We start from the raw sequence: 13,587 nt of genomic DNA on the forward strand, positions 1-13,587 counted from the left end.
AAAGAAAAGGGAGAAGAACTAGATAACAAAACAAACTCTCCTCTATGCCTAACTCAAGAGAACAAGCTCTAGGGTAACTCCTTTCAAAAATATAAATTAAGTTAAAGAACAATGAAATTCTGTAATTAATGAGAAAATATAAAATTGTCCCTACTTAATTACTGGAAGTAGAAAAGTATGTAATATTTAAAAACATTTTTATAAAATTAATTTTGGCCACTTAAAGAACTATCTTTGTTTTTCAAACTTCTCCCCTCTTCTCCTTCAACCTTCCACAAAATTATGGACAATTCAACAAAGGTATCGTTTTATATTCCTATATAATTAACCTAGTATATTTCTCAGTCATCTGAGAGCATAAAAAAAATGAAAAAATGCTAATCTGGTCAAGAAATATTAACATTCTAAGTTTACCTATGGAGTAAAAATCTTATATGGTAAAGCTATGTAATTCTTCATCATTAAAAATGAATGGGAATCCAAGGACTTTATCACCCTGGGGGTCAAGGGAGGGGAAAAAAGCTTGGGTTCTGAGTTTTACAACGTTAACCAAATAATAAGGCAATTCAAATTGTTGGAAAAAAATAAACATTTAACCTGCCATAGAGATACCTGGATTAATACCAACAGTCTATAGATTCAACCGAATGAGACTGGTCCCACTATAATCTATAAAAAATAAAATAAAAGAGAAACTACTAAAAATTTACTCAGTCGGGACTCACAGAGAACTGCAAATGAAGTCAGTCTTTGAAAGAGACACCAATCAACGACCTTTAGGAGGGCGAGGGTAAAAGGGACAGTAACAATCTTTTCACCCAAAAAGGTTCCCATAGATAGCAATCACCATCAATACTGTCTTCTTCCAGTGTGAAGACTAACAAAAAGAAAACAGACACATAGAGCACTAAAATGCAGAGTCACAAGAACAAATGAGCTGGTATGACATCAAAGACATTATAATTTGAAAATGTCACTTTGAAACTTCAACAAAGGACCAAGAGGGAGAAGGTGATTCATTTACAACACTACCCTCATCACTATCATCACTGCCTCCTTCTAGTCAAGGAGCTCCACTCACACCTTGAAGTTGTAATTCCTATCTTCTCATGATTTTCAGGCAAACCTATGACAAATTATTTTTCATATATGCAACTCACAAGCAAAACATTTCAAAAACAAAATATTCCATTCTTAAGGTGAATTAAAATGAAAAAAGGGCATTTACGAAAGTTAGTAATAATACGGAGATACGCTGAAATCAGAAAAATGTTTTTCCAATGAAAAAGTCTATTGGGTATCTAATTAATTGGAGAACTTGTCTGAAAGGTAAAAGTGGAGGAATAAAAAACTCAGCACAAAAAGTTCTACACATGCAAAATGCTATAAAAGATATACAAACAAATTAGTGGAAGAGTCTCTGAGGAATATAAAACCAGGCTGGACAGCACAGAAATCATTAAGAGGAATTCTTTACCAGCCACATTAAGGACAACGTGAGTTAACACATCGATGTCACCTTCTACCAGGTTATATCCCTTAATGACCCATCTAAACTTAAAGGGAAAATCACTTCCCTACATTTTCAAATATTTTGAAGTATCCCAAAGACCCCCTTCTTGGAAAGTAATTCCTTTTGAAAAACCCCTTTAGGCAGTTTATCATCAATCTCATTTAAAAATTCACTTTTGAGAAAGGTATTTCATGACAGCTTCCTGAAATATGTTCTATGAGCATTCTGAATTTTTTCCAAATTGGATGGAGAGGGGAAGGGGTCATATGGAGGGAGGAGGTTGGGCACACTGGCCTAAATTTCCAGAACCTGATTTCCCTTTCCAAGAGTCACAGAGGTATGGGAAAAAGATTCCAAGCCACTGAATAACCCCTCTCATCTTAGTACACAGTTCCTACCGGCCTACCGCTCACTTGGGCCTCTCTGGTTAGTCTCTTTTCCCAGCCACAGCGGTTCCACTTCCACTCGGTTCCACTTCCACTCGTTTCTGCCTCAGGATCTTCGCTCCGACTTCCCTAGCCTGGAGCATTCCTCCTCCACATAGCTACAGGAATAGCTCCTTTACCTCTGTCAGGTCTTTCCTTAAATATTAGCTTTTCCATAAGGCCTTCCCAGGGCACTCTACTTAAAATTAACCCCTCCCCCAACTCCCTAATATCCTATTTCCCTGTCTCATTTTTTTCCTCATCACTTACCACTACCCTATATATTTTAGCTAAGTATTTGTCTAGTAATGAGCTCCATGGAGACAGGAATTTTTGGTCTGTTTTGCTCCCAGCACGCAACAGTGTAGCAGGGTCTCAATATTTGTCAAATAAATGAACAAATGAATGAAGGCACATGGTCACTTCTTTGTCAGTCTCAAAACTCCAAAATGCTTCATCAAAAATACAAAAGGTATGAAGCCCTTTCTTTTGTAGTGAATCACCACTATCACCGGTATATTCCTCAGTGTTAAATGTCAAAGGAAGGATTGTGTGACATTTTTCCAGATACGTGCCACTTAAAATTTTTTTTCTACTGCTCTCTACTGATGTCAACATCTGATGTAACAGAAAAGTACACATTCCAGTTTGAGCACTCTGAAAGCTGCTACACTAACTAGTGAAACATATAAAAACATCAATGAATGACAGGATGCATTTATGTTCTAACCAATAGGGACGAACTCTGTACGGCCAGAGCTGCAATTATTAGAAGGATGAGAGTTAATGTACAGAAAGGATGACAAGAAAAAAATTTTTTTTAATCTAGGCGTCTAAAAGGGATACACTACATAAGTAAAGAATATCTTCCCGGCTCACAACACTGGGGATCAAAACTGCTTATAATCCGAGGTATGAAACGCTGGATAAGGAGCTGCTCACAGGTTCTGGCCCCTTCCTCGATTTCTTGCAAGTTAAACTGGAATACTTACCTTTCTTACAGAGAGACTAGGTGTGCATAAGTGTTTTGACTTTCGGGGAAAGGAAAGAAAAACAAAAAACAGTGCTAGATAAATGCAAAGCATCGTTACTGCTTCCCTATCACGGGCATACACCTGCTTCTTCCATACCCCTTTCCCTGGTCGCCTGATTTCTGTTTCAGCCGCAAACCTGAAGTATTCAAATGCTTCGTGGGAAACTGCTGACACTTAGGTGAATGCCCATTTCTACCTATGTGAACGTTTGCGTCCCAAAGCTGCCACGGGCTCTACTTTCCCAGCCTCTGTCCCAGGTTCCGATCATGGCTCCACCTTGCCTCGGGCCTGGTCCAGACCCAGTCCTCTCGCCACGGAAGGAGTCCTCCCAGTGCAGATGCCGGGTGAGGAAGGCAAGGGCGCACCTCCCAGAGGCCAGATGTGGGGAGGAGGGCCAGTAGGAGCAGCTGTCTGGCTGCAGCAGCTGTTACCCCGGGCACCCCGAAACTGGGCAGGCGACTGGCCCCGAGGTGCAGGTAGCGGAAGGCGAGCCCTTCTGGCCCTGAGCAAGCCGGCCTGACACTGCCCACCCCACCACCCTCTTCCCTTCCTCGGCTCCCCACCGCGATGCCAACGGGCCCTGGAGGAGGGGGGGCCCGGGATGCGAGGACGAGATGCGCCCGGGCCCGGAGTGCGCCCAGCCAAGGCGGAGGCTCTCTCCGGCCCCGCACCTGACCTGTCCCCTCTCCTGACGCCCAAGCCGGCCGCGGCCGCTGCCAGGGCGGCCTGTGGGTGCCCATGCGGCTGGGCCAGGTCTGCCGGAGCAGCGGGGCCGCGGGCGCGGGCGACAGGCCCGGGCAGCCCGGAGGGCCGGCGGAGCCAAGGCGCGGAGCGGAGCGGGGCACGGGAGCGAGACGGAGTCGCTGGTTACCTGCGGTCCGGGACAGGGAGTCTCTCAGAACACAAGTCAGTCCTCAGCCTCAACAACACAAGATGGCCGACACGTCGCCACGCAGGTCACGTGACAGCGCTCTCGCCCCGCCCCGGCCCGGCCCCGCCCCCGCCCCGCCTCGCCTCCCTCCCTGCCCATCCAGCCTCCCACGACATCCTTCCTTTCCGCTGCCTCCCGCCCTTCTTCCCCGACACGCCCCTGCCCGAGCCCCGGATGTCGGGCTGGAGGAGGCGGGGCGGCGGCCCGGCGCAGGCCCCTGCAGGTCCCCGGGCCGGGGCTCCCTCCCTGTCCTTGAGTGGAGCGGGGTTGGTGTCTAGAGTTGGGCCCGGGCCAGGCAGCCTGTGACTCACTGTCCTCGGTGCCCAATCCAGAGCCCGTTCGCAGTTCAAAAAGTTCTGCATCATTTACCAGCTGATTTTCCAAACTAGAACTTTTCCGCAGATTTTCATCCAGCATTTTCCTGCCTGCTTGCCATCCTAGAGAAAATGAGGAAGCGACAAAAGCTGAAATCCATAGCAGTTTCTCTACTTATTAACGGTTCTGGTAGAACTGGGAATTCATTCTAGAGTCTTAGAATGTGACAGCTGGGAAGGCCTCAGGAGCTCCAACCCCTTCCTAGTGCATCTGGGGCTGCAACCCTTTTGCCTAAAAAATCTCCCATTTGGCAGTTGCCTGTTAAAATACAGGATGCCCAGCAATGCTGGAGACATACCTACACTAAAAGAGTATTCGTTGTTTTCCTGAAATTCAAATTTAATTCGGCATCTTGTGTTTTTATTTGCTAAATCTGATAACTCTACCCTTCTCAGGTCATCCTATTCTTTCCTGGTGCCACCAACCTCTCCTCCTTTTACAGGATTCTTCTGATCAGCTTTTAAAAATCCTCAAATATTCTTCCATCTTAAAAGTAACGTTAAAAATTCCAATTCCTTCTCCAACCACCTCCCTGCCTCTCTGTTTCCTTTCAAAGCCAAACTGCACCAAAGAAGTTGTTTATCAGCACTTTCCCAATTCCCACATCCAACAAGCCATCATCTGCCACTCCAATGTGGCTTCTATTCTGACCCATCCACCAACTGCTTGCCTTAGCTAAGGACACCTCAACCTACAGGCTGATAACGTTTTTCAGTTCTCATCTTGACTTAGTGCTTCCCCTGTATTTAATGTGATTGATCGCTTCCTACTTCCCGAAATACTTTCCTCCCTTGACCTTTATGCTGCTACTCAAAGTGTGGTCAGTGGACCGACAATGCCAGCATCATTTGCAAGCTTGTTAGAAATGCAGACTCTCAACTCAAATGAGCCTTTCACAGTCCCATTCTACTGAACTCAGGATCCTCTGTCATCGTCACTGACCCCCTTCCTCTTTCCTCTGAACTTAACGCTCCAGATGTGCCCACATTACAGGGCCCTCCGAGATGCCATTCTGTTTTAGGCTTTGCCCATGCTGTTCCCTCTTGTTACAATGTCATTGTTAATACGTACCCGACTTCTCACCAACCTGCATAACACCCACTCATCTTTAAAAACCCAAATTGTGTTACTGCCTCTGTGAATCTTTCTTTAATTCCCTCCCTTAGACCAAAGAACTTACCCCTTGAATTGCTGTTTTTAAGGGGGAAAAAAAGTAATGCTAATGCTTGTTATGTTATTAAGCCCTTGCTTTCTCTCTTGTAATCCTGGTGGGAGCACTAAGGAACATTGGGAAAGTCAACTATACACTTGAGAGTAGTGCCTACCTTCCCCATATCTCATCCAGGACTTCCTAGCCCAGGCTGACTGATTGCAAAGCCCATGTCCCTAACCAACTTGTCATGCCACTTCTCAGTTGCTATGCCATCTATGTCTGTAATTTCATATATATATAAAGGAATAATTTCCATACAGTAAAATTCAGCATTTTTAGTGTGCAGTTCTGCAACTTTTGACAAATATATGCAGGTGTGTGTAACTACCAATAAAATCGAGGTACAGAATAGTCCCATAACCCACAGAAGTTCCCCCAAGGACACTTTGTGGTCAGCCTTAACTTCCACTTCCAGCCCCTGAAACTACTGTTTTCTGTCCTTAAAGTTTTGCTTTATGATACTATATAAACAAGACCATATAGAATGTAGCCTTTTGAGGCTGGCTTCTTTCACTCAGCATAATGAATTTGAGTGTCAGCCATACTGTTTCATGTTTCAGTACTTTCTTCTTTTTTATTGCTGAGTAGTATTTCATTGGATGTATGCACTACATTTGTTTATCCATTGCCCAGTTGAGGGATGTTCGGGGAGATTATCAATGAAGCTCCTATGAATATTCACATGCAGGTATTTATGTGAACATAGGTTTTTACTTCACTTGGGTAAATACCTAGAAATGGAATTAGTAGTTATGTGGTACTTGTTTAACTGTATCAGAAACGGCCAGACTGTTTTTCAAAGCGTCTTAGCCATATTTTTTGCCCTAAACTATGAGCTTCTAGAAAGCAGGAACTGAATCTAAAGGAGGAAGGTGATGATGATGATGATGATGATGATGATGAAAACCAAGGACATCCCGTGCTTTTAACCATTACACACACTCCATTATTTGACTTTGCATCCTCAGCAGCTGCCATTGTCTTGGCATGCAGTAGACAATAAATGCCTATAGGATCAAATAAATTCTTGATTATCTAATCCTCAGGAAAGGCGCCTTCTCTTTTTATTCATTCTCTCTCCACAATGTTTCATTAAATGGTGGTTTTTAAAATTACACTAATAGACTGATATCTGCCCTACTCAGACATAATAACAAAGGGAACAGAGGGCGGAAAATATTGATTGGCAATGCCAAATCTTCAGAGTTCTCAAGGCATCTGGGGCTGGGGAAAATGCCGTTGAATTCATGACTGGAAGTGTCTACGGAGCAGGGAGAACAGTGGATTAGGAACAAGTGAGTGATGAGGAAAGAAAGATGCAGAAATTTGAAAGTGGATGAAAAAGCAAGATGGAGTTGTTAGTGGAGAGGGCCACTCAGGATTGGTACCCTAACTAGGAGTGTTGAGTACACAACTGAAAAACAAGAGAAAACACAAGTCAAAGAGAGTGGGCAGGTACTGAGTCACAGAGCCGAGCAAACATCAAAGAAAGGCTGCTCAGATGATAGCTATAGACACAGATCCACTTTTATGTTTGAAAACATTCTTTATCATATAAGTGCTTGCATGTTTTAAATTCTTTTCTTGTTTCCAACCTCCAGATGTATACCAAGACAATTAAATCATAAAAACTACCTTGGAATGAAATAAACGTATCATTTCACATAAATGCCCCACAATGTGTTCCCAAAATGTTATTCGTTTTCTCTCTCTTGAGCCTTTGAAGACTTAGGATTTCATACTTTAGCTGTCCCAGAGGGTCCCGCATGCATGTTCAGCTACTCTTCTCACTTTCTTTGGGGCCAGAGTCCTCTTTCTGTCTTATTAAATATTATTAACAGCAGTAGTAGTAAAGCAGTACACGCTTATGATTGAAAATTTTTTAGAATTCAAAAACATATAAAGGAAAAAAATTAAATCCCCCTAGACCTACTCGGGACCCTCAGGTTCTCTCTCCTCTTCTCAGGTAAGCTGACTATTGACAGTTTCTCATGTGGTTTCCCCCAAATGTTGTATGTGCGCATAAACAAGCATAATGTGCTTCTTCGTGGGCAGAGACATGGCTTTACATCTCTAGCATAAAACAAACAAAACAAAGCCTAAGCATGGCTCTGAGTGCTGCTCTGCTCCTGGCCTTTTCCGGAGAAACAATGTGTCAATGTATCTTGGAGTCCCCTACATTCTCTTTAATGGCTGCCAAACAGTGTTCATTTACATGGATGTACCATCATACACTTCATCCATCCCCTGCTGGTAGAGATCCTGTTTCCAGTGTTTTTTTGTTTTTTGTTTTTTTTTCATATTATATTCAACAGAGTAATGAGTAATGAGTAGCCCTTTAAATATACCCTTGTTCAAGTTTATGTTTACCTATAGGATAAGTTCCCAGAAGTAAAACCCCTGGGTCAAAGCTCATGAATATCACAGCAGTGGACATCTGCCCCTCTTACACACCTGTCCTGCATCTGAAATACTTTCCATGTTTGGGGAGAATAAGAATGTTGATGGGAGACAGAGCTCGCCTCCCTCGACAGGAGACCAGCACTCCCGACACGTGGGCATGTGGCTGGGCTCAACCTCAGACTCTGGATGTGGAGTAGCGACCTGAAGAAGCAGGACACCCCAAAGCTCTGGGCAGCCAGGGACAGGCACCATTCCTGGCTGGTTCCCACATTGTGCCTCTGGATACAGTGCCAGCCGTCTGGCCCCCTGCCTATTTTCTTGGCCTGGCCCTGCAACGCTGCCAGTGATTCTGAGAGCTCCTTAATGCCTTCTCAGTCAGTTCCTCTTCTGCTTATGTGAGTCTGGTTTAAATTCTGTTACTTGCAGTTAAGAACCCTAACTGATTCTTCAGTAGCCAGCATCCAAGATGGCTCCCAATGATTTTTGCCAATCGAGCTGACTCATGTAGCCAGTAAGATATTGAGGAAATGGCAGAGTGTGATTTCTGAAGGTAGGTCTTAAAAAAAGGTAGTTTACACCCGCTTTGCCGGAGACCAGCTGCCATGTTGTGAGGGCACTCGAGCAGCCCAGTCCCCTGGAGGGGTTCATGTGGCAGATGACCAAGACCTCCAGCCAAGAGCCAGCACCAAACTGTGAACTACATGAGTGAGTTCCCTCAGAAGTGGATCCTCCAGCCCCAGCCAAGCCTTCAGATGACTGCCGCCCCAACTGACATTTTAACTGAGCTAGTACCACCCAGCTTAACTGCTTCTGAATTCCTGACCCTCAGAAACCGTATGAGATAATAAATGTTAATTATTGCTTTAAGCCACTCAGTTATGGGATGACTTGTTAAAACAAAAATAAGTAACTAATACTGACACGATGTTTAATTTTAACAGTCTACCAAACTGCCTTTCAAAAGGACTGCAGCAACGTGCATTCCCGCCAATACTACGTGACAGAGCGCCAAAGCGATTGGTTCTGGGAAGGGGAGGAGGGGAGCAGGGAGACTGACCCACTGATAAGGTCCCATTCTCAGCACCTCCACAAGCTGTAGAATCCTAAGTTGGAACCCCCAGGACCCCGCTCCCAAGCCCCCAGGTCCCAGAGACTGGCCATGGAAACATCGTTCTCCTACAGTCGAGCCGGTGAGCAGGGATGAGGCCAGAATCTGGCCCAGTGAATGGGCACAGTCAGCAAGGAGAAATCTGAGCAGGGACAAGGCCACAGGTGTCAGGGCACATGATCGGGTTGGGAGGGCTCAGCAAGTGCCAGCTGCAGGGGGCATGGCTGCTAAGCAGGCAGATGGGCAGAATTCTCCCCAGGCTGGTTAGTAAAAGGGGCCCAAAAGAACAGAGCAGCAAGGCAAGTGGGCATCTGAGCTTGAAGCCAAAGCAGCAGCCAGGACTGAGCATTCCAGGGCCACCCTGGCCTGGGAGCCCTGGCACAGGACTTTGGAGGCCCAGAACTCAGGAGGAGACAGAATTGCGGTAGTGGAGGGTGGAAGGTAGAGAGGGAACCAATATGTCTTGAGCACTAAATATACGTCAGCCGTGGAATCTGCCAGGTAGACAATCATCATCCCCACTAGACAGGCAAAGAAACAGGCTCAGTGAGGCTAAGTTACCGGCCTAGTGTCTGACTCCAACTCCCATTACATCCCTCAGCCTCCAGGGCAGAGGCAGAACTGATTGTTTTCCTGATTGCTCAGTCAAAGGAGGGCCTTTGGGAGCAGACGCATTACTTTTCCAGTGAGAATGATGTCCCCACAATCTCTGCTGTCCTCTCTTTCAGAGCTGTCCCCTCAGGCCAGGCTCCCATTTAAGTCAGAGTGCTTAGAAGGTTCCTGGCCCCGTGATAGGGGTCCTCCCTTGCCCACCTCTGTCTGGGGTGTCTTTGTGAAACAAACATGCAAGGGGGGCCCTGCTGCATGCTGGGCACGGTGCTGGTCCTACAGCAGTGTGGAAGGCAGAGTCCCTGCCCTTCGAAGAGTTCATAATCCAAAGGAGGAGGAAGAGGACTAAACAGAAGGATGCTGCATAATCCTGTAAAGATTGCAATAGAGAAATACTCAGGGCAAAATGGGAATACCGAGGGCAGCCTTTAGTCTGGGACCATCAAGAGAGCTCCCTGAATAATTGGCAACTGTATAACGAATGTATCTACCATTACGGTGTCACGAGCTGAGTCATAAACAATGAGAAGTAGTTTGCCAGTAGGGCAAGGGAGAGAGTGCCAGGCAGAGCAAACAGCATGTGTCAAAGCCTGGAGGAGTGGAACTGTCTAGGAACCGCTTGGTGTTGCATTTACCTGGAGTGTACAGTCTGGAAGGAGATGGGGATGGGGCAGGGGAGGTGAGCAGGGGGGCCAGATCCTGAAAATGAAGAGCCAAATATTGAAGGGCAGTGTTAGGAACGGTTTGCAGTTTATAAGAATTATTCTAGCTGCAGGGTGGACAATCAGGACAGAATGAGGGCAAGGACACGGATCGGGAGGCCACTGGAAAGACCCAGGAAAGAACCAACGAAGGCCATGGCTTGGAGGATGGGAATTGTAGGCGAGCAGCACAAAAGGAAAACATCTGAAGGACTTCGTAACCACAAAGGGGCAAAGAGGTCCTGTCCCTGGTCTTCGTAGTTACACGGCCCAATATCTGTCCTTTCTTGTCTTCAGTCCTTCTGTGTTACATTTTCTATCACTGCGATCAAGAGTTTTTAGGTCTCCCATGGGCCTCGTTGTCCAGACAGGCAAATGGATGTTCGAAGTAATTACCCTGTTCTCCCCATTCCTTCCTTTTTCTTTTTATTAATAGACTTTGTTTTTTAAAGCAGTTTTAGGTTTACAGAAAAACAGCAGAAAGTACAGTTCCCATAAAGGTCTCTCCCCTCCCGCTTCAGTTTCCCGAAGTGTAACATCTTGCTTCAGTGCGGGACACTTGTTACAATTGATGTGCTCATACTGATACATTATTATTAACTCAAGTCCATAGTTTACCTTAGGGTCCATTCTTTGTGTTGCAAGTTCTATGGGTTTTGGCAACTGTATAATGAATGTATCTGTCATTACAGTGTAATAAAAGTAATAGTTTCACTACCTAGAAATCCTCTGTGCAAGGCCTTTTTATGCCTCTCCAATCCCACCCCCCGTGACTGCCTTTTCCAGAATGTCACGTACTTGGAATCACACAGTGTGTAACCTTCCCAGAATGGCTTCTTTCACTTAGCAATATATATTTTAAGTTTCCTCCATATCTTTTGGTAATTAGATAGCTCATTTCTTTTTATCATTGAATAATATTTCTTTTCATTGCTGAATTAATATTCCCTTGCGTGGATGTACCACAGTTTGTTTATCCATTTACCAGTTGAGGAATATGTTGGTTACTTCCAGGTTGGGGCAATTATGAATAAAGCCACTATAAACGTTCATGTGCAGATTTTTGTCTGGACGAATGTCCTCAGCTCATTTGGATGAATACCAAGAAGCATGATCGCACGATTGGATGGCACGTCTCCATTCCATTTTCATGTCCACTGCCTCTGGGTCCTTCTAACTCGACTTCCAGAACTCAGTGTCCCACAGGAGCCTGAGCCAGATGTGGCCCCTACACAGAACACTCTGCTCTCTCCACCAATTGTAAGAAGACGAACACCAAATGTGATGGCAACGTCTATTTGCATAGTTTATTTAAAAAGAAACGGCTGTAAAGTAGAAATGCAGATGCTTTATTATAAAGACAGCGGTTACAAAAGAGCATAAATATGACATTAGGAATTATTCTTAAAAATACAACAAACCCCTGGTATTTGTGGGTACCCCAAGAATTCACAACATATAAAAATTTGTGCTGGAGGTAAGAACAGCTTCACCGCCTTGAAACAGATGTTGAAAACTGACCACGTGATGAGGATAGTCATGAGTTTTGGGATTCCGCAAGGCTCAAGATTTGTCACTTGGGAATGCCAGGGGTCTGCTCTACTACAACTTGCGTAGACTCAGAGTTAACAGGAATTCTTCTACTCATTAATATTACTTCGAATTATTCTTTCATTATTACAGTTAAGAAGCACAGTATTTAAGAGCAGGAAAAAAGGCCGAAATGGGGAGAGTGAACAGGAGCAGGCATGGAGACCGTGCGCTAGCGAGAACGCTAGAGGACAGGAACGGATCTTCTTAACTTTCCACTATTTTGTGTCATCTCGGCAGCATGCCACACCCCCCTTTGGAGAGGGGACAGGCAGTGGTCCAGCCTGGCCTGCTCTAAACCTTACCATCATCACAGGATCGACGAAAATGCAAAGGCAACTGGCAGAATCAGGCTAGAAATGAGAACAGGGTAGCCGGGTGGGAAACAAAGGGATGGAGGACATGACGGGAGAGGTGCAGGGAATTACCCAAGAAAACGGACCCCATCAACATGACAGCTCCCCAGGGACTAACTCCTCTGAGGACCACCAAAGAAAGAAGTATCTGTACAAACTAATTTCCATTCTTTGACGTGGAAGGCTAAAGGGACAAGGAAAAGGTACAGGTTGCCAAGTAGAGGCACATTCTGACTACAGAGAAGGGCAGAGGAAGGTGGGCAGGCGGGCCTACCCCAGGACCCTCCAGGAGGGGCTCCCACTCAAGGGGTGAGAGGCACCCCAAGCCACCCCTCTGAGGCTAAAGAGTTTGCATTAGGCGGTGGGTATGGAGGCTGGTTGGGGTGAGAGGTCAGGGGGTCAGCAGAGGTGAGGATGCCGGGGGCCGGCTCTCCCCGGGGCATGTGTGAGGCACAGCAGCGCACAGAGGTCAAGGTCGCCAGACTATGTGCTGAAAGCGGCCTTGAGCTCCCGGAAGGCTGCCTGGCGGATCCTCCTCTTCTCCTCCTCTCGCTTCCGCTCCTCTTGCTCGGCTTTCAGCTCCGCTTCAAACTTGCTGGCAGAGGACAAGGCTTGGACCTGCAGAGGAACAGCAGAAACAGACCCACAGAGTGAGCGTGGGGAAGGGGAACTTGGAGATGGAGCACCCAGCAAACAGAGCTCGTTGTCTGCAGCCATGGATGTAGGGACCTGGTCTGCTGCGGGGCAAGGACCCCCCCGGCGAATATTCCTTCCCGGTGGTCTTCCCAAGTTCGCCTTCTATTCTTGAGGACATCGCCACTTTATTTGCTGCCTTGTTACACGTGTTCCCATCCACTGGGGCCAGTCTTCTCATTTCACTTCTTCTTCAGGATACTGTTTTAACATCCCCACCTATCACCCACTTCTACCTGCTACCTTTAATTTCAAAATAAGACTGTTTAGTTCTAGAAAAAAACAATAACAAAATAACCTCCCCGCTGGGAATGTGATTGCGATGGCATCCATCTGCCTGTGGCCAAGGAATTCCTTTACAATGTAAATTTTCTCTGAATGCCTCAGTTTTTATTCGATATGGTTTTTGTTACCCACTAAAATCATTCTAAACTTACTTCCAAACATTACGGGGTTTTTTTTTTGTCGGTATTGCGAGTGGGATTTGGTGCCATTTTTTAAAAACAAATTTATCTTCAATAATACTGTACCAGATAAATTCATCTTAAAATCCTCTATTCCCCAACTGATTTTTCTCTTCGTGTCTCAATTGGGTAAAATTTGCAAAAACACGGCGGGTACATACCTTTTTAAAAT

At 45.5% G+C, this 13,587-nt stretch overlaps 2 protein-coding genes across 7 annotated transcripts in view; both read right to left on the minus strand.

The window, feature by feature from the left end:
* Nucleotides 1-3,989, minus strand: part of GIGYF2 (GRB10 interacting GYF protein 2) — a 108,339-nt gene extending 104,350 nt beyond the window's left edge. For all 6 annotated transcript variants that reach the window (XM_039855632.1, XM_039855634.1, XM_039855631.1 and 3 more), the window contains exon 1: nt 3,844-3,989. The gene's annotated coding sequence lies outside the window, so the exon portion shown is untranslated. The remainder of the gene's footprint in view (nt 1-3,843) is intronic.
* A 7,605-nt stretch (nt 3,990-11,594) lies between these two features.
* EFHD1 (EF-hand domain family member D1) overlaps nt 11,595-13,587 on the minus strand; it is a 38,578-nt gene continuing 36,585 nt past the window's right edge. The window contains exon 4 of the mRNA XM_039855369.1: nt 11,595-12,876. Coding sequence (XP_039711303.1) covers nt 12,742-12,876 — 135 coding nt within the window. The 3' untranslated portion in view covers nt 11,595-12,741. The remainder of the gene's footprint in view (nt 12,877-13,587) is intronic.

The sequence above is a fragment of the Pteropus medius genome, unplaced genomic scaffold, assembly GCF_902729225.1.
Source record: "Pteropus medius unplaced genomic scaffold, Ma_sr-lr_union100, whole genome shotgun sequence".
In the NCBI taxonomy this organism is placed as follows: domain Eukaryota; kingdom Metazoa; phylum Chordata; class Mammalia; order Chiroptera; family Pteropodidae; genus Pteropus; species Pteropus medius.